The sequence below is a fragment of the Ambystoma mexicanum genome, chromosome 12, assembly GCF_040938575.1.
Source record: "Ambystoma mexicanum isolate Mex_15411 chromosome 12, UKY_AmexF1_1, whole genome shotgun sequence".
Lineage (NCBI taxonomy): Eukaryota > Metazoa > Chordata > Amphibia > Caudata > Ambystomatidae > Ambystoma > Ambystoma mexicanum.
Window position 1 is genome coordinate 79,983,349 of NC_090936.1, and position 24,465 is coordinate 80,007,813.

Below are 24,465 nucleotides of genomic sequence, written 5' to 3' on the forward strand. Positions count from 1 at the left end.
GAGGATAGAATGCCGCAAGAATGACCTTCTGGCTTAAATGAAATTCCGAGACAACTTTCAGAAGAAAAGAAGGACGAACTCTAAGGGTAACCCTGTCCTTACGAAACACAGTGAAGGGTGGCTTAACTGAAAGTGCCTGCAACTCACTCAGCGAGCGGAAGTGACCGCAACTAAAAATACAGTTTTAAGGGTTAACAGTCTCAAAGGACAAGAATGTAAAGGCTCAAATGGAGCACCCATTAGGAATTTTATAACAAGGGTCAAATCCCAACCAGGCACCTGGAAAGGTGACGGTGGAAATACATTTGTGAGCACTTTGAGAAATTAAAGGAATTTTGAAATAAGAACACTCCTCAGACGAGCGCTTAAATATGGACAGCGCCGCCAGGTAACCTTTAATGGTACCCACTTGCAGGCCCTTGTGGGCTAACGAAAGCAAAAAAGACACAGGAATGTCACATGAAAAAGGATCCACATTCTTAACCCTGCACCAGTCGCAGAACTTTCTCCAACGGCAATGGTACTGGGACTTGGTTGCAGGCCGTCTGGCCGAAAGCAACACCTCCATCACGTCTTCGGGGAGGTCCCAATTCTTATACCTCAACCTTTCAGAAGCCAAGCGTGAAGGTTGAGGAATCTGACCTCTGGATGGAGAACATGAACCCCCACCCCCCCCCTCCCGTGAAAGCAGATCGTCTCAGTAGGGAAGACGATGTGGAGGGCAGATGGACAAGTCGAGAAGGTCCGGGTACCACGTTCTCCGGGCCCATGCCAGGGCAATGAGAATCATCCGGGAACTGAACCTCCGCAGCACTTGCGGAATGACGGGGACTGGAGGAAACACGTACAGCAGTGGGAAGGACCACTCCACCACGAACGCGTCTCCCAAGGCTCCTCTTGGAGGAAATTCCAGCGAGCAGAACCTTTCGCACTTCCGGTTGACACTGGAGGCGAAGAGATCCACTTGAGGGGTGCCCCAAAGGGCGAAGATCTCCAGCAGAATCTCCTGAGCTAGCTCCCACTCATGTGAGATCGTGCTCTGCCTGCTCAGAGTGTCCGTCTCGTTTTCGTCTCCGGCCAGATGAACTACCGAGATCGAAATTTCCTGCTGGATGGCCCAGAACAAGAGCTGCATCGCCTCCCTGCACAGAGGACGTGACCCTGCCCCCCCTTTTTTGTTGAGGTAGTGCATGGCCACTGTATTGTCCATCAGAATCAGGACATTCTTCCCTCGCACAGTCGGCAGAAAAGCCTTCTGGGCAAGCCTGACGGACCTCAGCTCCAACAGATTGATATGGAGTCTGGACTCCAACGGAGACCAACGACCGCTGACAACTCATTGGCATGAGCTCCCCATCCCGCGAGGGATACGTCCGTCACGATCATTACCTCCGGCCAGGGCAGCCAAAATGGAGCCCCCCCTCATCAGATTGCCATTGACGGTCCACCACAGAAGGACCTGGGCGACCAAGGGCGGCACCTGAACAGGGTCCGACATCCTGCCGGAGGACTGTGACCATTGCATCTTGAGAGCCCATTGCAGAGATCTCATCCGCAACCTGATCTCTGGCACCAAAAGAATGCAGGATGCCATGAGGCCGAGCAACTACAAGAACTCGAACGCTGGGAGACTCTGGGCATGCTAAAACTTGTGCACCATCTGCAGAATGCGATGAGCCCTCACCTGGGGAGGAAAACACTGCCCCAGGGACGTGTTGAGCACTGCTCCGATGTACTGGAGCCACTGAGTTGGCGTCAAGTGGGACTTCTTTAAGTTGCGGGAGAAGCCCAGCATGTGGAGGGAGTGGCAGGTGATGGAGAGATGATCCAGGACTTGCTCAGGAGGGCACACCCTGATCCACCAATCGTCCAGGTAGGGGTAGATGTGAATCCCCCCCTTTCCTGAGATACGCTGCCACCACCACCATGAGCTCGGTGAGGTCAATCGAAACGGCGGGACCCGAAACTGAAAGTGCGAGTCTCCAACCACAAACCTCAAGTACTTCTTGTGCTTGGGATGGCTCGGCACATGAAAGTAAGCGTCCTTGAGGTTGAGAGACACCAACCAGTCCTGATGTTGAAGGGCCTGGAGGATTTGAGAAAGAGTAACCATCTTGAACTTGTCATTCCTGAGGAGCTTGTTCAATCCGCGCAAGTCCATGATGGGTCTCAAACCCCGTCTTTCTTTGAAATCAAAAATTAAGGGGAATACCATCCCTTGTTCCTCTCCGCTGCAGGCGCCAGTTCTATGGCGCCTTTCTCCAGCAGGGATTTTATTTCCTGCGCAAGGAGCGGATCCAGACTCTTCAAAGAGATTCCCTGGTGGATTGTTGAGGCCTCTACCGGAAAGGAAGACCGTAGCCGTGGGCTATGATCTCCAGAACCCACACATCTGAAGTAATGGCACGCCACTCTACAAGATGCTGCGCCAGCCTTCCCCCCAACCGGCGATCCATGGGACATGGCCTCATGACTGAGCTGAAGCAGCTGTGGCAGTGCCTGAGGGCAAAGAGGCAACTGCCCGAGCAGCTTTGGCACCTCGAGTACAGTGTTTTCCACCTCTGGTACTCCTAAGGTGGCACCTTTGACTAGCAGCTCCTCTCATTTTACTAAAGGACGAGTAATATCGAAAGGAACCTCCCCTCCATTGCTGTCCCCTAGGACGAAAAGGCAGAGGTTGGCGAACTGCAGCGCTCAACGACTTTGCTGCAGCTTTGGAGGTCTGCAACCTCTCAAGGCTCTCATCAGCCTTGCTGCCAAAAAGATGTTCACCATCAAAGGGCATGTTGAGGAGCCGGGCTTGCACATCCGGAGCAAACCCCGACTTACGCAACCACGCAAACCTGCGTATTACAGTGCTCGCCGCCATGGACTGGCTGACACAATCTGCCATGTTTAGACCCGACTGAACGGACTCACACATGGCATCCTTGCCATCCTGCACGATAGCAGGAAAACCATCCCGTTCCTCCCCTTCGGGAATATGCTCAGCCGCTAACGAAATACAGTTCCACAGAGTGTGCGTGAAACATGACAAGACAGACAGAGTTGGCTGCCTGTAAAGCCATACCCCCTGAAGAAACCGTCCCTATCAGAAGGGATGGTAGGGTACGACGCCTGCTTTGCTGGGGCTGTAGCTGCCTGCACCACCAAACTCTCCGGAGTGGGGTGCGTGGTCAAGTAGCAGGGGTAGCTACTGGCTGGGTGGTATTTTCGTGGCAAAGACTTGCTCACTGCCGGGAGACTCTCCGGAGCAGTCCAAGCTGCCGCCACTCTTCTCTGCAAGGCCATATGGAATGGCAGTATAGGGTCAGTTGGTGGACCTTGGTCAAGGATATCCGACAGGTCATCCTGCAGAAAATCCAGTGTGGTGCCAACCAATTCAAGTATTCCATGACCCTCGACATAAGGCGCCGGTACAAGGACTCGGCATGGGTGCCAGGTTCAGGCCTACAGAACTCCACCTACGGAGAGGTGTCCAGACCACTGGCGTCGTGCAACGACTGACGCAGGTCTTCAATCTGGCTATGACCAGACAAAATCTAGCCAGTCACCTCCTCAGGAACCATACCTTCCTCAGACCCTTCATCCACCTCAGAAATATAATCCAGAGGCTGGAATGAAGGCACAGAAAAGGGTACAAAGACATTTTTAGCCTTGGCCAGAGCCTTTCTAGGGGGTGCTATGGGGTACTTCCGACAAAGCAGCCTCAAAAGGCGTCGATGGAATCGTCGAGCACAGCGGCGACAGCTTCGACACCGTCCTCGAGGGCGGAGCCCCGAGTGTGTCCTACAGCCTGGGCACCGTTGACAGCTTCCTTGGAGGCGGAGCCTTGAGAGAGTCCCTCGATGACCTGGAAAGGGCATGTCTAGAGAGACCATCCTTGTCTGACTGGGGACTCGAAGGTGCCCGGTGATCGCGACGACCGCTAGAGCCCAAAGGCGTGCGAGTGGCGTCTCTAGCATGGTCACGGCCAGCATCTTTCGACAGCGCAGACAGACCGGAGCCCTCCGACTGAAAAATCACCAACATCTCCTGCCGAAATGAATCCCATTCCACAGGAGTGGAATGCTTGTTGGGACAAGCTACCCGCCGACGGGCAGAGTTCTCGGACGAGGACGGGGAAGGTGACCGATGCCGGCGCTTCCGTGAGTGCCTAGAAAAGTCAGAGGAATGGCGGGACCTACTCCTGGACCGAGACCCCCCGGACTTATGCTGACGATGCGGAGAGTCGCCCCTTGAATCGTCAGTCGAAAGCCCCACAGATCTCTACTTCCAGGGCTTGGCCACCTTACCTACAGAAAGCTTATGCTCCTGCAAGGCCTTCGATGTAAGCGACTGGCAGTCTAAACAGTCATCCGTGTCGTGGTCCTCCCCGAGGCACCAGAGACAGGCATTGTGCGAATCCGTCAACGACATCTTGGACCCGCAGTCCCGACACTTCTTAAAACCCAGCCGCGGGGTGGAAGATGACGAAGACATCATGGAAATCTTCACAACGAACAGGTTAGAAGAACCGAAACAGAACTCAGAAGAACCGAGGCGTGCCGAGATCTCCGAAGCGAACACGTTCGCGGAAAAAACAGAACTGAGGCTACGGGCGTTGTGTGTCCTACTTGTAACATCCGGTGATGTCGGCTTGGCAGAGGCCCTCAAGGACAGCGTATCGACGTCAACGACGCCGAAAATTTTCCAAAGCAGCACAGCTGTTGTGATTACTGTCAGATATGGAATACATCGGAGCACCCAATCCCCTCGAATTCTTTATTTACTGCTGAAATTAATTCTGGTTTCTCCCAGATGGAATTGTCCCGCCTTTGTAAGGCTACATCTAAGGGAAGAATAGGGTACTCCTGGGGTCCCTTATCTAAAATATCTGTAAAATCATCCTGCTCAAAATGTGGTGCAAGTCTACTCCATTCTAGATATGGAATTACTCAAGACATTGTCTATACGACCCATCAGCATGGTCTGAGGGATCATGTCTTTCATTTTCGGGAGAAGTGCCTATCCTGCTTGCAATTTGCAGCATCTCATATAGATCTTTCATCCTTTACTTCTGATATCAGAGCCTCTGGAACACCTTGTGTCCTATATTGCAACCCAAAGGGCCGTGCCTCATCAGATGAAGGCTCATGCTTCTCATAGAAGAAAGTTAATTCAAAAATTCCTTTCTTGGTAGTGGAAGAAAGTAATCCCTAGATTTTTCAACCTCTGTCACTTACATCGATAACAGCGTCTAAGTCTTCAACGCCATCGACGGCTTTCGACAATTGTGGAGGCAAAGATTTGCGACAAGGGCGTCGCCTCTTTCAGCAAGGTTTTTTCTTTCGAAGGAGTATCCTCTCGACAACCTTTGAAGATTCAAGGAGTTTTCTCCTGCACACCCGGGCTCAGGGGCACACAGGGTTTGTCCTTTGCTCTTTGTCAGGTTTTCCCTCGACAGGGGCACGCCGCTTCCTCTTCTTCAAGAGGGGGAGGGGGGGGGGTCGGGGGTCAGGACTGCATTCTCAAAGACATGTAGCCTTCTCAATCTGAATCTCCTCCATTCAGCTCAATCTGACTCTCCTCCATTCAGCCAGTGAGGCCGATTTCATCTGGCAAGTAACCCATTGAGGGGAGGAACTCAATGACAAAGATGGCGACCTGTGGAGTCTTTTCTTTGTACGTCTTGAAGACTAGTGGCGAGACCCACTTCTAGATGGAGATAGTTTAGCTTTCTTCCGACGAGGAGTCTCGCCTCTTGACTCATCGGATCGCTTTTTCGACTGAGTCGTCAAAACAGCCTACCTGCAGCTATTTTCCCTTTACGTTTTTTCAGGGCTTTCACGGTCAGCGAAAAGGCAGGATCCACATTCCGATGTTTTTTGATCGGAACCCTAATTCCACAGATCCACCCGATGGGGGTCCGTAAGGGACATCTTGGCCCTGCAGTCGGAGCGTTTCTTAAACACCGATTTGGGAGTTGATGAAGATGCCAAATTTATCAAAACAACAGCAGGTTTCACGAAGGAACCGAAGCAATCCGAAGCAATAGGTCTCACGGAAAAACAGAACTGAAGCCAACAGTCGCTGTGTGTGCTACATGTACCAGTGGTGACGTTTACATCGAAACAGGGGGGTGGGGGGTGTCTCGAGAGTCATCCAATTGACAGGCATTGCAGCACCCCTTGTGGAAAATATTTCAGAAGCAGCTGTATATGGATATATCACAAGTTGAGGAATATGTGTGAGGACAAAATCCATTCAATGTATCTACTACACACGTCAATTTCGGGCATGTTCCAAACTTTCCTTTGAACACGCTTTGTAGATGGTGATATCAGGTTATGAACTCCACAATATGTTAATGCCAAATGCATAACAAAGAAGGTTAACATGGAGAAACAAATGTTGAATACATTAATTGTTTAATAAAAATATGACATCTTAATAAATCGAACATACCCAAGAGAAAACTATCCCAGATATGTTAAATTTTGTTAAATATGCACTTAGGCAAATAACAATTTACATCACTTCAAACATGCCCATTGTTTTAAGAACGGCTTCAATTCAGCAAGTGAAAGTATTCTCAAGTTACAAGTTTAGAGTAAGGCAACAAGTATAAATGTATTCCTACTTTAAAGTTATTTTTCAATGTTAATTTATAAAAATAGTATTCATCACCAAATGAACCCACCTCCTCGTTACGGCTATGCCATTGGATAACGGATTGTCAGTTCAAACTAGCAATTAGCCAGTGTACCTTTCCAAATTTAACAGCTTAATGTGTATTGCTCTATAACTAACTTTTTTTAGCATGAACAAATAAACCAGGTTAGGTAAAATTTTAAACAAAAAACTATATAATTTTTCATCTTTTAGTGTCTTTAAATTTTACCCAAAATAGCACCTCTGCCCCCATTTCATACCATTTACACACACAATTGCATCAAAGACAAAAGCTCTCATTAACTAGAGAACAGAAAATATGATTTCCGATAAAATAGTTTCCTAGACCAACAAGATTGACTGGGCCCCTAGTCTCCCAAAAACGAAACTTCATGCCACACTCCATTCAACTAATTCACTTCTTGCATTTATTTACCTCTCACATCCCCCCCATGTCAGCTAAATTCTCGTGATGTAATCCCAACTTTCACTTTCATCAAACAGCCCAAACACTCAAAACAAAACTGATTCCTATTTTATTATTGCTTCAGAATAGAAGGAGTGCATCGCCTTCCCCTTCGGCCCAATTTTACGTTTGCGTTATTCAAAATGTAAAAATATATTAGAAATATCCTAACTGCTACAAACTACTATGCATCTTGTGTAATCACATTGTCATATCTACGTCTACGTTGCTACGAAAGTCAGAGGTTGAATCAAAGTAAGCATGACTTGCCTATGCGAGCCATGGCAAGATTTGAACATTAGCAAGAATTAGGGGACAATTAAGACCTCTTTTTCCCACTAAGACAAATGTCTGTTTGGATGGGTAAGTGTTAAGAATGAATCCTCAAATAATTTCAGCAATAAAACTCAATGTCATATGCCATATGCCATTCAGCTTTGATACTTACACATGAAATTTTAAATGGTCCGAAAGTTAACGGTTCTTCCCCATATGGTGGGCTGTATCGCTCACATTTTTTCTGCAATAAAAAAACCTTCAGAAATTAAATGCGGATTTTAGAAACTTAATGGCCTGACGACAATTTTCATAAGCTCCACTTGGACCCAATCATGCAGAAAAATGTACTTTATCTAGCCCAATTACTTCAGCTATTTCTATTTTATTACAATTCAAGCAACCAATGGCATTTCTAGGCTAGATGAAAATAGGACTACAATCCCTCAGTATGCCAGCACATTAATATCAAACCCAAATATGTAGAGCACAGAAAAAACAAAGCAAAAGTAAATTTCCTGGCACCAGAACGTGTGTCCTTGGGAAAGCAACTGAGGAACTTCATTATTTTGAAAAGACCAATTTCAAAGTGGAACATCGTTACGGAATACATAAAACAAACCAGCAAATAACCAGATTCCTAATGCCATCAATAGAAACAAGTACACTTCATAGCAGGGATATGAATTGCCATTAACTGGGAGCTATTGAAGTCACTCCTCCATTTAATCCTAGAAGAGTCTGACACCAACAGCCACAAGGAGCTACTTTAGACCCAGCAGGTGAACTGGTCCCAAACATTAATACATTTACACTCTGCAATAGTGTGCATCTGATTTGGTAGTAACATTTTCAATGCACTTGTGTAGAGGCGCATTATAAATACCATATCAGGAACTCCCCATTCACCAGTGGTTGCTCCTTTATTTATTGGGCATTTATAATGCGCCTATACACAATGTTTCAAGGGAACAGGGAGAACAAAAACAACCCTAAAAGTCCTTGAGACATTTGGATCATGCAAGTGCAATAAATAGAAGTGCAGGGGGGATGGGGGGGGAATGCCAGTCAGGGCAGAAGGGCCCATGAGAAAGAGTGAGGCAAGGTGGACAGAGCCAGGGGACAGCAGAGTGCAATGGAAAGCAGGTGCACAAGCTGAGTGCAAGGTAAGGGGCTAGAAGCGCTACAAGGGTGCAGACCCAGCCAGGCTAGTGCAGGGTGAGGGGCCCAGAAGGTCAAGTGCAGGTTTGACAGGGGAGACCAAGTGCTGGGGTCGACTGGATTAGGGAGGCCTGGTTCCATGTAAGACACTGAAGGAACCAGGCAGCCAGTCAAGAAGCAGAGAAGAGGGAAGGAGGAAGAGAAAATTAAGGTCTTGAGAAGTTCCAGAACTTGGAGAGCAAGCTCAAGTCAGAGGGGCAGGGAGGCCATTCCAGATCGAGGTACCTGAAGAGGGAGAGGGAGAGATCTACCCCCCACTCTGCATGGAAAAGTGTCTGATCTGCACAGAGTTAAAGCTAGATGACCAAAGGACTCTAGCAAGGAGGTATTTAGCGAGGGAGTTTGATGTAGAGGGGCCTCAGAAAGAAGCCTTGTGGATGATGCAAAGCGTCTTCAACTTGATCTTCAAAGCAACCGGGAGCCAGTGGAGAGATTTTAGGGCTGGAGAGATGCGACAAGTCTCAGAGTCCTATTCTGGATTAGTTCAAAGGGAGGGGGGGGGGCGCGAAGGGAAGGGTTAGAAGATTAAGGAAGAGGCTGTTGCAGTAGTCAAACGTGGAGAGAACCAGAGCTCTGGGGACCTTGCATTTTAGGGGCAGGGGAATGCCTGAGGAGGTGCAGCTGAAAGTGGGCCTTCTCTGCGAGGTCCGTGATGTGAGGAGAGAGAGGAGTTTAAGATGACACCAAGGTTTTGTGCCTCACAGGAGGGGGCCCATGGAGGGCGGGCCAGAGTGGGAGGAATAGAGGGAGCAGGGGTCCTAAAGTGAAGGATCTCAGTCTAACTGCAATTAAGGCAGAGATCCTTACCAGTGCACCATGCGTGAATAGCTGACATGCAGTCAGAAATGAGAGCAAGAGAAGGCGGCAGAGGAGGAAGCTTGAAGGGGAGCTGTGGGTCATCTGCATAATGCTGGAAGTTAGGAGAGAAGGTGGAAATCAAATGGGCTAGAGGGGCCAGGTAAATGTTGAAAAGCCAAGGCAAGATGATAGAGCCCTGAGGGACCCCGCAGGTGGAGAGAGAGATGCAGAGAAAATAGCCCAGTTGAACCTGGAAAAGTTGGTCCGAAAGGAAGGAGGTGAACCAGTACAGAGCCAGGTCTGTGATGCCAAGGTTATCGCAGAGCTGATTTATAAGGGTGGCATGAATTACCATATCAAAGGCAGAGGAAAGGTCAAGAAGGATGAGAACGGAGGGAGAGTTGGAATAAAGATGAGAGCAGGTGTTCAGGAGAGCAGTTTCTGTGCCTCTGGCAGCTCTGAAGCTAGACTGGTGGTTATGGAGACAACCTACAGATTCAGTGAGGTAGAGAAACTGGGAGAGGGCCAGCTTCTCCAGGAGTTTGCCCAGGAAGAGGGTAATGGAGATAGAGCAGTAGTTTGCCAGACAGGAAGGGTCGGCAGACTGCCTTTTGAGGAGATGATGCACAAGGGCGTGCTTGAGGAGTGAAGAAAGATCCAGTGGCAAAGGAGTGATTGCAGAAAAAAGACAAGGCTGGTGCAGGAGACACAATGTTCTCCTTGATAGTTCTTGAGCAGCAGGGAGCACCTGTTTGGATGACACTTTCATAGAGCGGAGTGGTCTAGAAGCCTCATCAGGTGTTATGGGAGAAAAAGAGGAGAGTAGGAGAGGAGATGAGAGGGGGGGTAAGGGAAGCCTGAGAGCAGGTGACAGAAAAGGGTGAGGAGGAGAGTGTGGACAAGATGTCCTGAGGTTTTAGAAATGAAGTGAGAGATAAGCAGGGCCGGCAGAGAAGTAGAGACTGCACAAAGTTTGGCGAGTCCTTGCAGATTCTGAAATTTTCAACCGGGTTGTTAGTTGGTCCAGAGATGCGAGCTTGGAAATAGGCCCTCTTCTTCGAGCAGATGGAATCTGTATTGCCTCTGGAGCTGGCGGCAGGCCAACTTGTCAGAGGATGTGCTTGAAGCCGCTCAGTCGCTCTGCACTTGAGTTTGAGCGGCTAGGTCCGAGTCATACCAGGAGTTGCACTTGAGGCAGGTTTCATGTGGATCCTCTTGACAGGGGGCAAGGATGTACAGAGTGTTGAGATGGAGCTGAAGGTTAGTAAGGGTTGTCTCAGAATGAGTCAGTGGCAGGAGGGGGGGGTGAAGGTGGCAGCGAAAGGAGCAACTGACACTCGCTTCATAGGTCGAATGACAGAAGGAGATTGGCAGTGTGGGCAGGGGCTTAATGAGCAATAGAGGATTGTGGGGCCAAGTCTCTTTTCTACAAGTCTCTTGCCTTAGGCGGCCTGCTGGATCAAAAACAACAAATAAACAAAAGTTCCTTGGTGGTATTGCACATTGGGTGACTACTCTTCGTCCCTTGGACCTCCCTCCACCAGGCGCAGAGCTGTCATCCAACATGGTCCTCCCTCGGTCAAACACATTATGGCCTGTCACTCAATCACAATGCAGGATTTACTTCTCTTCATTTTTCCCTTGGCATCCCTCTGATCCCTCTGTCAGGTTCACCTAGCCATCCTTAACACAGTTCATGAATTTCTAACAGTACATGATTTGCTTCATCTCATCAGAAAGCATGGTTTCCCTTCTCCTAGCTTTCTCTTGGCAATGGGTCAGACTTGGACAAGGGATTTGATGTGACCCTTGTAGGACCACTGACCTCACACCGCCCTGGAGCGAGAATCCTTTGAATGAGCAGTCCAGCAGCACCTAACCACTCTGCAGCTGGCCCTTCTTTAGGCTTTCCCAAAAGATCAAATATACAAGTTCTTTGATTTCATATAATGTTGCCGATAGCAAACTGAATTGTGTTTGTTGAACTGAAGGTAGCAATCCTCTTTCTCTGACTCAACTGCTGTGCTGAACCCATTGACTTGTCTTGCTTCTGGAGTCAAAGACTGTGCCACATTAGCCGATGTGCCTCCCCGCCTGTGCTATCAATGCGGGAGGCCCCCGCGCACAGTTCACATCTGTTACTCCACACGTCACATGTAATTGTTCTTTCAGCTTTTGCGCCTTTCTTCTCCGTTTGAACTGCCATCCTGGAATAGCGGACTTCTCGTGCGGTTGGCCTTGCTCGTATTGTGCTCTCGTGCTCTGCCTTTTATCGCTGTGGGGAAGGTGAAGGGCCGTCAGGTGTGTGTGGTTATTGTCAATTGCCCGACTCTGCCGGACCCGTGTGACGACATGTCAGGCAAACTGATCTAGCGTTAGTTTGTTGTCTGTCAAGGTGTAAGGAAGTGTTTGGGTCGGAAAAGTGGGGGGTAGAGCTTCTAAAGGGTAGGATGAGGAAAAGGTGTTGCAAGAGGGTAGCGCGTCTCAACCTTTGGTGTCCCACTTCCACTCCCCAAAGACCACTCATCCAAGTGATACTCCCCACTAATCCAACCCCAGGCTCTGGATCCAATAGCAAGGGGCGTGTCCTGGCCACTTGGATGACAGATCTCCGGGAATTAGCGGGAGAGACACCTTCAGTTGTCTCACATAAGCAAATGTCTAGTTTGATACCTGCATATGTAAACATTTCCATAGAATAACAAAAAAGTAAAGTGGTAAACGTTACCCACTCCGACTCCAGTAGTGAAAAGTCAATATAACAAACTGAGATTCAATTAAAATTGAAACTATTCATATGGGGGTGAGGTTAACCAAATTTACTCTGAAAGAATAAACCACTACCAATGGCCACCTTTTCACAGGATTTAGAAAATTCTTTCAAAGACATCTGATCTGGCCCATAATTTAAGTTACTCTTAGAATGAATCCATATTTTTAGCATCCCAAAAAGGATTTTTATTTCTACATGTAGCTTGGCAGGAACATGATCTATTCCTCCACTCAAGCTACAAAAGAAAAAATTGAATAAAATGCTGCAATTTGCCATTTGACAAAAAGGACATTACACATTTCTGAAAACCCACAAGATAATTCTTTAACATTTAATAAGAAGCTGCTCTGTAATTCTTTTGATTTGCAGAAGTCAAATTAAGATTGCCTCGTCATTTATAATCCTAAACTAGAGAAGGAATCTGACTGCAAAAGCATGCTTTATTTCAGACCAAAAATTAACAACCTATTCCTTCAACGCAGAACACTTCTTTGCTCACCTCCAAATATCACTTTAATTTCATTACTCACCCTTCCCATTTCAAATTCACGACACGCCATAACAATTATCTGTAAGGCAAAAACATAAATAACTTAGTATTTACAACAAAATATACTTCCCGACGCTAAATACATAGGATGTACATACAGAGGGAACCTTTAATCTGCAAGGTCCACCAAACTTAAAGGCATGGTCTAGTAAAAAATGTTATTTAAAAAATAGATAGGCAACATAAAAAAATACTAGCATTCTCTTTTTTAAAACTTCGTATGTAAAATTTTGAGCTATTCAAGCTCAAAATTTGCAAAAGCAAGCACATGGGCGCATCCATTTTGTGAAATGGATGCCCTCCTGTGCTGGCTTTTGCGGCACTAATGAAGGAAAAGCCAGCCAGCTGTAGTAAACAAAAGCTAACGCTGGGTGGCTTTCCCTTCATTAGTGCTATACGCGGAGGGCGGGGACCGAAGACCAGAGCAGGAAGGCTGCAGCTGAATCTCGGTAAGTGCCATTTATTTTTTTTTTAAAATAAGCAATAGCTGCGGTTTTATTCCTAAGTTTTCCGGGCTGGAGGAGCCCGGAAAACTTAGAAATAAAACCGCAGCTTTAAAAACGTTGTATTTATGTTTGCGGTCGCTTTTGAAGCGGCAGTGGCAGAAGGTGACGTACCACATTACACAAGAAGGTAAAGTGAGGCACTGGAGACCCGGTAGGGATACAGGGGCAGCAGAGAAGGGAACAACGTAATGCTCCTCATCCCAGTGGCAGCTATAGAGCTATTAGGGAACATAACTATATAGAGTGCATCAGGGAGGATCTCCCTTGTCCCAGTAGGAACAAAAAACTACTGGACGACATAAGACCACCAGAGACTGGTAGGGGACCTGAACAATTAACCAAATATCCGAGTAGAGTTTCCTCGTCGCAGTGGCAACAATAAGCCAACGGACCACCAGCGTAGGGTCTGGAGCTTTGCTAAAACAGAGAGAGAGAGTGGCAAAATATACATAAAGTGGAAAGACACAAAAAATAATTTTTCAAATACCAGGGGAAGGGAGTCATTCTCCTGGTCCAGAACGTGGAGTTGTGCAAAGATTGTGTGGAAACCGCAAGCCAGGGGAAGTGAGTCATTAACCCTGGCACCCTTTGTCCAAAAGAACATTTCTTTGAACACTACCGGATTATCAGGAGGGAGTCAGTCTCCTGAAGAAGGATTTTTTTTTTTTTTTTTAAGTATTCTTTAGTTGTAGTGTAAGGGATAGAAGTAGGACAGTGGTGTTTGAGACATTCTGACGGCGCCTTTAATGTCAGTTTGAAGCAGGGAAACCACTCTTAGAAGATAAGGATAGTGAGGGTCTTTTTTCCATAATAAATGTTTATAACCACAACCATGCCACCTTTTTGTCAGCTTCCTTCTTTGACAACCTTAGACAGCCAAAAACCCCAACATCATTTTAATGAGAACCAGCAGCAGGAGACCCTAAAACATAGTAAAATAGTGCTTATATTAAATGTACCCTCCAAAAAGCATGTTGCACTCACCGCTCGAACCTGCCCATATACTTGGAAAGAATCCCCAAAGCCTGGGCAACAAACATTGCAACTGTACTAGGCCTTCAAACCTAAGTACCCATTTCATGGTCTCCCTATAGTTGCCACAATTCCCCTTCCTGAGAAGGTGAATCAACCGCTTGTTACTTGAATACCTACACCAAGGACAAAATCGCTTCGAGTGTGCCGTCTTCTAGCTAAACCAATCCCATAATTACAGATAATTCCTATTTTTGTGTTCCATATCGTTTTATTAGTATGGCAAGTGCGCTGATCCAAATGCAACTTGGTGATCAAGATCCCGTCCTGTTTCGTGTGCAATTTCCTCTAGATACTAAAAGGAGTGGTCCACGGTTTTGCTTCCGTCATAATTCACTTATCCTTGTCCAGTAATACAGTAGACGCAAGATATTGTTGGGCATTACCAGAAATCAGGCGTTGATCAAGCCACACCTTTGTGTAGTCAGGCAGCCAGTGGAATTATCAAATCACCCTGAGAACCAAAAATATTATGGCCACCTAAAACCATATTTGCAGTTTTATTTGGCCTACCATAGTAAAAGCTGATGTTCTCATTTATGAGTGTAGGTGGATGACTCCCGATGTCAATGGATCTTCCTACACATTTACATGCATCTTGCAGATTACAATCTAACAATTTTAATCGACATAAATATTTGTTAAGCTTATACAAGCATGTGTTTTTTGCAATTATATTAAAATAAATGTAAAACTCATTCATGTTATGATTGTTAAATAGCATCTATCCCAATCATCTTGAAATGTTTTTAAAGGAAGATGGCGAAGGACTAATAAGGGCAGTTGTGGCAGGGAAGACTGCCTTGTGGAAGACATGCCTTGCTGTGTGAAACTCTAATTGTGTTGTACCATTGGAAATATTTTCTGCTGTATGAACTACTGGCAGTCATACAATCTCGATTACCCGCTTTACCAGTGAGTAGGTAGTGCTTCTAAAGACTTTGCATAAAACCTGACTAAACAGTGAAGCGCTGCAAGGGGCTACCAAGGGTAGTTGAGGCTATTGTGGGTAGTTGCCTCAAACTGCCATCTTGCTGCATATCGAAGGAAAGCAGTCACTTGGGAGGACTGAACTACAGAGACTGAGTGGCAATCACTGGGTTAATGATTTTTTACAAAAGAAAGATAACACTTAGTTAGCTTGATCATTTTATCTTAATGTGTCCAGGTTTCGCCTGCTTAAACTCAATATGAAAATCGCGAAGTAAGCTTAATTTAGCCCTCAGAAGAAGTAGACGCTAATCAGCAAAGAAATTCACCCCACAATACCTATTGAAGTGACTTAAACACTTGTTAATAAACATATGAGTACAAGTGAAATGACGGCTAGCCAACCTAAAATCACTGGCTTTTTTTAGGCAAAGCCTGGTGACATTACCATCCAAGGAAACGCAGTGAGCCATCTGATAATTTCCCCCTTGTTGTGTACCAACAACCAACTGGGACAGGCACAAAGTTCCCCCTTGATAGACTAGTTACCGAACCAGTGTTTAAATCTCCAAAAAGACGCAGTGGTCCAGTTATTGGAATTTAATAATATAATTGGCACTTAATTGTCGGCTTTGCCAGATCTGTCCAGGCTAAGAGAAACTGCTGATTTTACAACTACAGACAGCAAAATGGAAACCACCATACCACCCTCTTTGTTGGATAGTATTGAAGGGGTTACAACTACACAACTAAGTGCTGTTACAGCCAGTGGGTGCAGTATTTGCATTATGCTTGGCCATTGCCAATGAACACAGATATTAAACTCGTACTTGCTAGAGTGGTTGATGTGATTCTGGTACATAGTGAGCCAAAGAATATAAATAACTCAACTTGGGAATGCTATTCCACCCTCTCGTCTACCCTAGGATCTGAGCAGAGTTTTAGATAGGGAATGACTGAAGCACAAGTCCTTACTGTTCCTGCAGAAGACGTTAACAGGGAAAATCATAGGCCGACAGCCAGGGCAAAGCATTTCATCAGCTATCCATGGAGGAATCATCTTTGTTGGCTACATTGACTCAGGCAGACGTTGACCTAGGAGAGGTGACCAGACCCCCAAATCAAAAAAAGGTAAAAAAAGATTAAGAGTAAGGCAGATAAATCAAGCTAAAAAGAGGTGATTACTTGCTATTATAGCGATCAATGCTCAAGAGAAAGTGAAAAAGAATGAATTGGCAACAGCCACTGGCAGTCTACATCTAAGCACTCCACAAAAAGTGAAAGAACCTCCTCACTGAAGGAATAACTGTAAAAAAGCCGCCTGCTTCGCTCACTAGAACCACCCTAGACAAGTGGGTGCAATCAAAGCCCACTACTCAATATGAAACTTGGGAGCAGGAAGAAGCGATAACCTCACTTTACGAGGAACCTTCTCACCAACCCTCAGGGACAGGCAGCTGCCTGGCTAGGCCATTATGACTTCTCAGGGTAATTGTGGTACTAGAATTAACAGCTTTGGCAATCACGCACAAGACTTTGTAACCTAGCCCATTGGGAAATGGGTAAAATTCTTTGAGATTAATCCTATGCTGGACATTCCTTTTATGAAAAGAAGTCCCTTATTAAGCTTGTTACAACAAATACCTGCATTGAAATCAATCAGCACGGTAGATATTGCCCATGTGAAATTGCCTGTGGTAGATTGCCAGGAAAATTGGGCAGTGGTGGAGTTTGTGTCTCCACGTGGAGAAACAGCTACAAACTGTCAATTTATGCATGATTTAGGGCTTAATCTCATTGTAAGTCATAAACACCTATTGGCCCCCATACCCAAGGAGAAATTAGTGCCCAAGCCTGAAAAGCATTATTTGACAGAACAGTCACAATACTGGAAGATCTAGTCTCCTGTCATGTAGGTCAAAGCCTGGTTACATAGTAAAGACTTAATTGAGAGATTGGTGCCAGAAATATTGGGGGAAGCCCTACAATATGTGCCAATTAGAAATTGCAAATTGCTCTCATGGAACCCATCTGGTTACCATTCCTTCCTATGCACAGATATAGGCCTGAATGAACCATTAGATAATTATATTTTTGCATTGCAGGAGAAGTTTTCAATTAGAGAGACTTCATGACAGATATAAGGCAAATCAACAGAATGCGATCTCGCATTGGTAGAGGAAGGCCAAAAGCAGGCCTTTGTATCAGGGCCAAGACAGTTTAACAAAATTTGAGGTTGCCTCCCCCTAGGTTATTAGTGCAGTAGTAGGTGAAATGGTCCAGCCGCTTAGAGATGCTGATCATCAATCTGTATGACCCACCCCCAGGAAGTCGTGCACATTGAAGATTCAGGCTAGCATGAAGAGGTTTATTAGAAAATGGATCTGCATTACAAACCTTAAGAATGTCATTGTTTTAGGAGATTTTAATTATTCCAATATAATCAAAAATTCTAGAGCTAGATGAAAGAACCTCTCACTCTGCCCCCAATATTAGCCATGTGGTTGCATTGGAAGGAAGAAGGGGAGAGTATCAAAGAATGGGTGGAATTTCTAAGAGAGTTTGATTTATTCCCTAAGGAGATGGGTAGTATAGCTCAGTGGAAACGCGCTCATCTTGGAAGTAAGACTCAGATCAACAGGTTTGAATCCAGGGTCCGTGCTTAGAAACCTTTTTGGTATTAAGCGTGTTATAAAAAAACACAAATCTAATAATGGCTAATGTGAAGGGAAGTGATGAACTATATACATGGTCAAATGGGAATGCCAGCTCCCACTTAGATTATTTGCTAATCCTCCAATTAGGAATCTATCTTCGAATATAGAGATGTCTGAAGATATCTGGATTAAGTACATCTCTAACAATCAGCATTCAGGTTTGGAGAAACATTTGACTAATTATCTGTACCAGGGTGGACTGGATAATAGTGGGGGTTTGAGGAAGCGGACATCTTTAAAGTATTAATAATCTGAGGAGTTTCTGGATCTTTGGCCCCTATAGAATAGCAAACGTGGTGATTAAAAGTAAGCCTGAATTCTGGGCACAGTTCGCTGTGACTTATAAAGAAAAATTGGATCACTGGCAGCTGGAAATAGTCAACCATACCAATATTCAAAAAGGGACTTAGGCAAGGATCTCATTTGGGCGTTGCCACTTGCGACCCCTGAGGTCTGCCTTGCTACCCCTAAAAAAAGCATTTTAAACCTTTTTTTCTTTCACGTATTGAAGCTCCTGGGCTGTAGCCAATGCCATGTGCCTCTGTTTCTAGTGTGCTGGCTTTCTTGATCAGGCGTCTTAAAAAAATGTTTTTAAAAAGGATTCCACAAGTGTGAACACTTTGAGCAGTGACCCAAAATAAAAAAGAATAGGAACAACAAATTTGTCTCTGAAATTCTATACAATTGCTAGACTTATTAAAGATTTAATTTCAGGCACACTTCAGGAGGTGCGTTCACAGATTTAATCTGTGATTTAACACCTCAAAGTCCCAATGAAGATAAAATCCTCCAAAAAGCATTTAGAGTAGAATAAAGATCCATTTCGGACTATGTATTTTGCTTTTCCACAAGTTGCAGTTATAGCATGTTTTTTCCTGCCGATATATATGGGGATCCATTCTTGTATGAAATCACATTACAGTGATATTGCAACCATATTTTTCAACTTAGAAACAATGCTATGTAATGCCACTTGCCGTTTGGCAAGAGGAAAACTATTGAGTTCCATCCAGTGATGTCAATTCTGGGTGGGGTCAAATTACATAACTTCCTGAGATAGAGGTCAAGGGTCATGTGATGTCACTTCGGCTACCCCTGGCATCTTGGTGAAATGACATTCCTGGATGCACAGACCTCTGCCAATTATTGACACATGCTGTAAAATCTTTACTGGCCTTATATTGCGAAAACTAAACGAGTTAAAGAGATTAATTTACTGGCCATGTTCTAGACATGGTTTCTATGAGGATGTAACACCTCCCATAATATTTGTACCCAAAATTATATTATGGCTGAAACACTCCACCATGGTGGCAGGAGACTTTCTATGTTACATGACATGGTCTCCAGACCCAAGTTAGGGAACAAACTTTAAATCCATCCAAGTGAATCTAGCGCTGAAACAAGAATGTGTCCTTACACCCTTATTTTTCAACCTTTACACTGCTGATTTAGATGTGACCATTAGGACAGCACGTTATTTTGCCCCCTTGTGAGGGCAACGTTTTGGTTCCATGGATAGCTTACACAGATGCTACCATACTCCCAGATCTAAACCCTATAGACCCATAGCATTTGATTGATGCACTTGCAATTTATGCTGCCTCGAACAATATGAAACTATACATTATTAACAAAGGTCATGATATTTGGCAAGAAGAATTGTGGGGTTAAGTATAGGTGGAGTTTAGAAAATGTCAATTTTAAAGCATTTAACACCTATGTTTACCTTATCCCGATGACATCTACACCCAACTCTTCTTGCACAGGTGCCTATGTCGGCCAGAAGGTATTGAAGAGATGGGGCATTATCAGAAACTTATCTGAGGGGAGGCCAGAATGTAGAGGGTTTCATTCAGCTCTATAAAACAGGAATAGTTCTTTGTATCCTCTATGCTCTGGAGACCCCCAAAACCCCTTGGAAAATGTGACATGCCTTGATAGATTGAAGGCAGACTGTTACGTTCCATCCTCAGGGTTCCCCAGGTAATCCCGGTGGAAGCACTCCTTTGTGAACTAGGGATGGTTTCCTCGAGTACTTACTGGTTGATGTGCAGAACATAGTTGTACGTAAATGTATGCAGAGTGAGAAATAACAGCACTTAACTTTAGTTTTTTTTAACTGGAAAGCACACACATGGAAGCTAATTCCTTCAGGAAGTGAAGTGTACCCATACTCACTTTTTGAACGCTATAGTTTTGGCATTGCCCAGTGATATGATGTACCCCACATTTACCAAAGAAGAACAAGTTACTTCTTACCTGGTAACATTCTTCCGATGGGATGTTCCTCCGACGTATTCCTTCTCTTAGATAATTCGTCTCCAGCTTGCTGGCCTCGGAACTTTTTTCTCTGTAGAGGGCGCTGCACGTCGACGTCTGGCGAGTCGGTGTCCCTCGACAGCCACCATATCGGCGCAGACGTCACCATGCCCATAAATAGCCACGCGTGGCGTCCGTTGCTCAGTTCCGTTTTGTAGCATAAGATAAGTCTTGCATGAATTGGCTATTGACCTTGAAGGAGCGTGAGCTGCAACCACAAGGGAAGTATTACTGCGGGGATGGGAGGGGCGATAAGGAATACGTCGGAGGAACATCCCATCGAAAGAATGTTACCAGGTAAGAAGTAACTTGTTCTTCGAAGGGATTGTGTCCTCGACGTATTCCTCATCTTAGATGAACTCCCATAGCAGTGGTATGTAATTGGAGGTGGGAGTAAGAATGTCATGTATCCCTTTTAGGAATTAACCGAATGTAATACGGCTTTGCCAAATCTGGTCTCTTGACTAGCGGAGGAATCCAGGTTATAAAATCTTGTGAATTTATGTGCGGACGACCATGTGGCAGCCACACATGTCTCGGACCGGTACCCCTCTTTGGAGGGCCGAAGAGGTTGTGATAACCCTGGTTGAATGAGCCCTAAGATTTTGATGGGCTCTTTCCCTGCCAGTTTGTAACATTCCAGAATGGCCAAAATAATCCACCTGGAAATGGTCTGTTTTGTTATGGGTAGTCGCAACTTGTGACCTGAGTAGCCTACAAACAGTTGGTCTGCTTGCCTAATCCTAGCAAGTCTGCTGTTGTAAAAGCTTAGAGCTCGCCTTAGGTCCAGCCTATGTAGATTTCTTCCACTTTCCCTGGATGGGGGGTAGGGTAGAACGAAGGTAAGGTAATTTTCTGAGTGATGTGAAATTCAGAAACCACCTTTGGGAGGAAATTAGGCTTCACCTGTAGGACAACTTTGTCCTTATGGAAAATTGTATGGGGGGAGGGGGTTTACAAGATAGAGCTTGTAATTCGGTCACCCTCCTAGCAGATGTTAGTGCTAATAGGACAGTTTTAAGAGTGAGAAATCTCAGCGAACAAGAGTGGAGTGGTTCGAAGGGAGTACCCATTAGGAAATTTAAGACTAAGTTTAAGTCCCATAAGGGAACTTGGAATGGTCTTGGAGGTTAGACATTAGTTAATACCTTGAGAAATTGTATTACTAAGGGTAGTTTGAAATACGATGGTTCCTCCGCAGTACGCTTGAAGATTGATAGCGCCGCGAGATAGCCTTTTACAGTGCCAACTTGAAGGCCTGAGTTTGCCAAGTAGAGTAGAAACGATAACACTGTTGGTGTACCGCATGAAAAAGGGTCGATATGGTCTTCTCTACACCAGCTGCAAAATTTGTTCCAACGGCAGCAGTATAAAGGCTTTGTTGCTGGCCTTCTGGCTGAAAGCAACACCTCCATGACGTCATCAGGGAGGTCCCAAACCTTGTACCTCAACTTTTCAGAAGATGTCTGGATGGAAAACCTGACCCCGCTTCTGCAAGAGAAGATTCTCTGAGTGGAAGACAGATTGGAGGGCAGATGGACATATCCAGAAGGTCCGGGTACCAAGTTCTCCTGGCCCAGTCCGGGACAATTAGGATCATGGTTTTCCGGAATCTTCTCAACCTCCTGAGCCCGCTATTCCTCAAATGGACTGGTGGAAACTCCCTGTCCACTACAAACGCATCCCCTAGAGCTCCTCTTGGGGGAAATTCCCTTGAACAGAACAGATTGCACTTCCTGTTGGTAATGGTGGCGAACAGATCCACCCGAGGGGTTCCCCAAAGGGCGAAGATCTCTTGAAAGACTTCCTGAGCTAGCTCCCACTCGTGGGAGACTGCTCTGCCTGCTCGGAGCGTCCGCTGTCAAGTTCTTCTCTCCGGCTAGGTGAAGTACCGATAGAGAGATTCCTTCCTGAATTGCCCAAAACCAGAGCTGCATTGCCTTCTCTGCACATGACAGTGCCCCTACGCCTCCTCTTTTGTTGAGGTAGTGCATGGCCACTGTGTTGTCCGTCATTATCAGGACATTTCTCCCCTGTACTGATGGCAGGAAAGCTTTCAGCGCTAGTCTGATTGCTCTCAGCTCTAATAGGTTGATGTGTAGTCTGGACTCCGATGGAGACCAACGACCGCTGATTGTTAAGTCGTTGGCATGGGCGCCTCACCCCGTGAGTGAGGCGTCCGACTACTGTTCTCTCCAGCCATGGTTGCCAAAACAGTTCTCCTTTCAAGATGTTCTCTGGATAGGCCCACCATTGAAGGTCATGGGCTACCTTGTCCGTAATCCGGAGGAGATCTGTCATTCTTCCTGAGTATTGTGACCACTTGGTTCTTAGTGCCCACTGGAGAGATCTCATTCTCAGGCGAGCCTCTGGCACAAGGAGGATGCAGGATGCCATGAGGCCTAGCAATCTCAAAAAGTCAAAGGCTGGGAGATGTTGGACATTTTGAAACTTGTTGACCATCTGCAGAATATCTTGAGCCCTCACCTCTGGTGGCGAGGCTTTTCCCAGGGAAGTGTCCAGGACCGCTCCGATTAACTGGAGTCTCTGATGGTATCATCTGTGACTTCTTTAAATTGAGGGAGAAGCCCAGTTGGTGAAGGAAGTGGCAGTCATAATCTAGCTGGATCTGAGCTTGTTCCGAAGATACAGCTCTGATCAGTCAATTGTCCAGGTAGGGGTAGACGTGGATCCCTTCCCTCCTTAGACTTGCAGCCACTACCGACATTAGCTGGGTGGAGGTCAGCCCAAATGGCAGAACTCGAAATTGATAATGAGAACCGCCAATTGCGAACCTCAGGTATTTCCTGTGTTTGAGATGGATTGGCACATGGAAATAAGCATCCTGGAGGTCCAGAGATGCCAGCCAGTCCTGGAGCTGGAGGGTTTGAAGGATCTGAGAGAGAGAGTTACCATCTTGAACTTGTTCTTCCTGAGGAACTTGTTCAATTCTCGTAAGTCCAAGATAGGTCTCAGTCCTCCGTCTTTCTTCGGAATGAGAAAGTAAGGGGGGGGGGGGGCAGGGGAGTACCAGCCCTTGTTCCTCTCCGCTACAGGTACCAGTTCTATGGCACCTGTCTACAATTTCTTGCAAGAGGAGCGGATCTGGAACTTTCAGAGAGCTGTGCCCCGGTGGATGACTGAGGGATGCATAGAAAGGGTAGGCAGTAACCTTGGGCAACTGTCTCCAATGCCCAATCATCTGACATAATAGCCTGCCATTCCGTCAGATGGCGAGTTAACCTGCCCCCTACAGGTTTTTTGTGTAGAAAGACCTCAGAGTGGTTTGGGGGAGGTTGATGCAGATGCCAAGGGTAAAGAGGCACCTGCTGCTGCTGTGGCCTTAGTACTTTTGACCCGTCCACCTCGGGTGATCTCCTTTGGCCTCTTTGAGCCGGCTGTCCTTTGCCTCTCCGGAATGCTGAATAATAGCGAAAGGACTTTCCTCTCCTAGAGGTTCCTGAGGGGCGAAAAGGAGTTTGGCGGATTGCAGCTTCTAAAGATTTTGCTGCTGCTTTAGATGTTTTCAACCTTTCCAGACTGTCATCGGCCTTTTCACCGAATAAAGAAGAACCGTCAAAGGGCATATTCAAAAGTCTGACTTGTACATCTGGAGCAAAGCCAGACTTTCGTAACCATGCATGCCTGCGGATTGTAGTACTTGCCGCCATGGCCCTGCTGATACGGTCAGCGGAATCGATGCCAGTTTGAAGAGATTCGCACATGGCATCTTTGCCATCTTTAATGATGTTAAGGAAGGCTTCCCTTTCATCTCCTTCCGGTATGCAGTCAGCCGCTGATGAAGCACACTCCCACAACATGTGACTGAACCTGGCGAGCGTACAAGTGGCGTTGATGGATTTCAACGCCATACTACAAGCAGAAAAGACGTTTTGCCATCGAATCGTACCTTTTGCCATCCCTGTCCTGTGGAACAGTAGGATAAGCGGATCTGCTGCTTGATGAAGTTGCCGCTTGAACCACCAGGCTCTCTGGAGTCGGGTGTTTTGATAAATATTCACGGTCAGCAGCAGCTACCCTATACTTGGCTGACAATTTTTATTGACTGCAGGGATAACCTCAGGAGTTTCCCAATTTGATGAATTTTTCCTTTGTAAAGCTGTATAGAAAGGGACAACAGGATCCTCCTGTGGACCTTTATCTAATATGTCTGTAAGGTCATCCTGTTGAAAAACAGGTGAAGGCGCAGACCAACCCAT

General features: G+C 46.0%; 1 protein-coding gene across 4 annotated transcripts in view; it reads right to left on the minus strand.

The window, feature by feature from the left end:
- Nucleotides 1–24,465, minus strand: part of PTPN12 (protein tyrosine phosphatase non-receptor type 12) — an 820,244-nt gene that overhangs the window by 444,861 nt on the left and 350,918 nt on the right. For 2 of the 4 annotated variants that reach the window (XM_069628049.1, XM_069628047.1), the window contains exons 5-6: nt 12,719–12,757; nt 7,569–7,640 (exon numbers count right to left, since the gene is read on the minus strand). In XM_069628049.1, the coding sequence (XP_069484150.1) occupies nt 7,569–7,640; nt 12,719–12,757 (111 nt within the window). Of the gene's footprint in view, nt 1–7,568; nt 7,656–12,718; nt 12,758–24,465 lie in introns of all 4 variants that reach the window. The other 2 variants (XM_069628048.1, XM_069628046.1) reach the window with 1 other exon arrangement.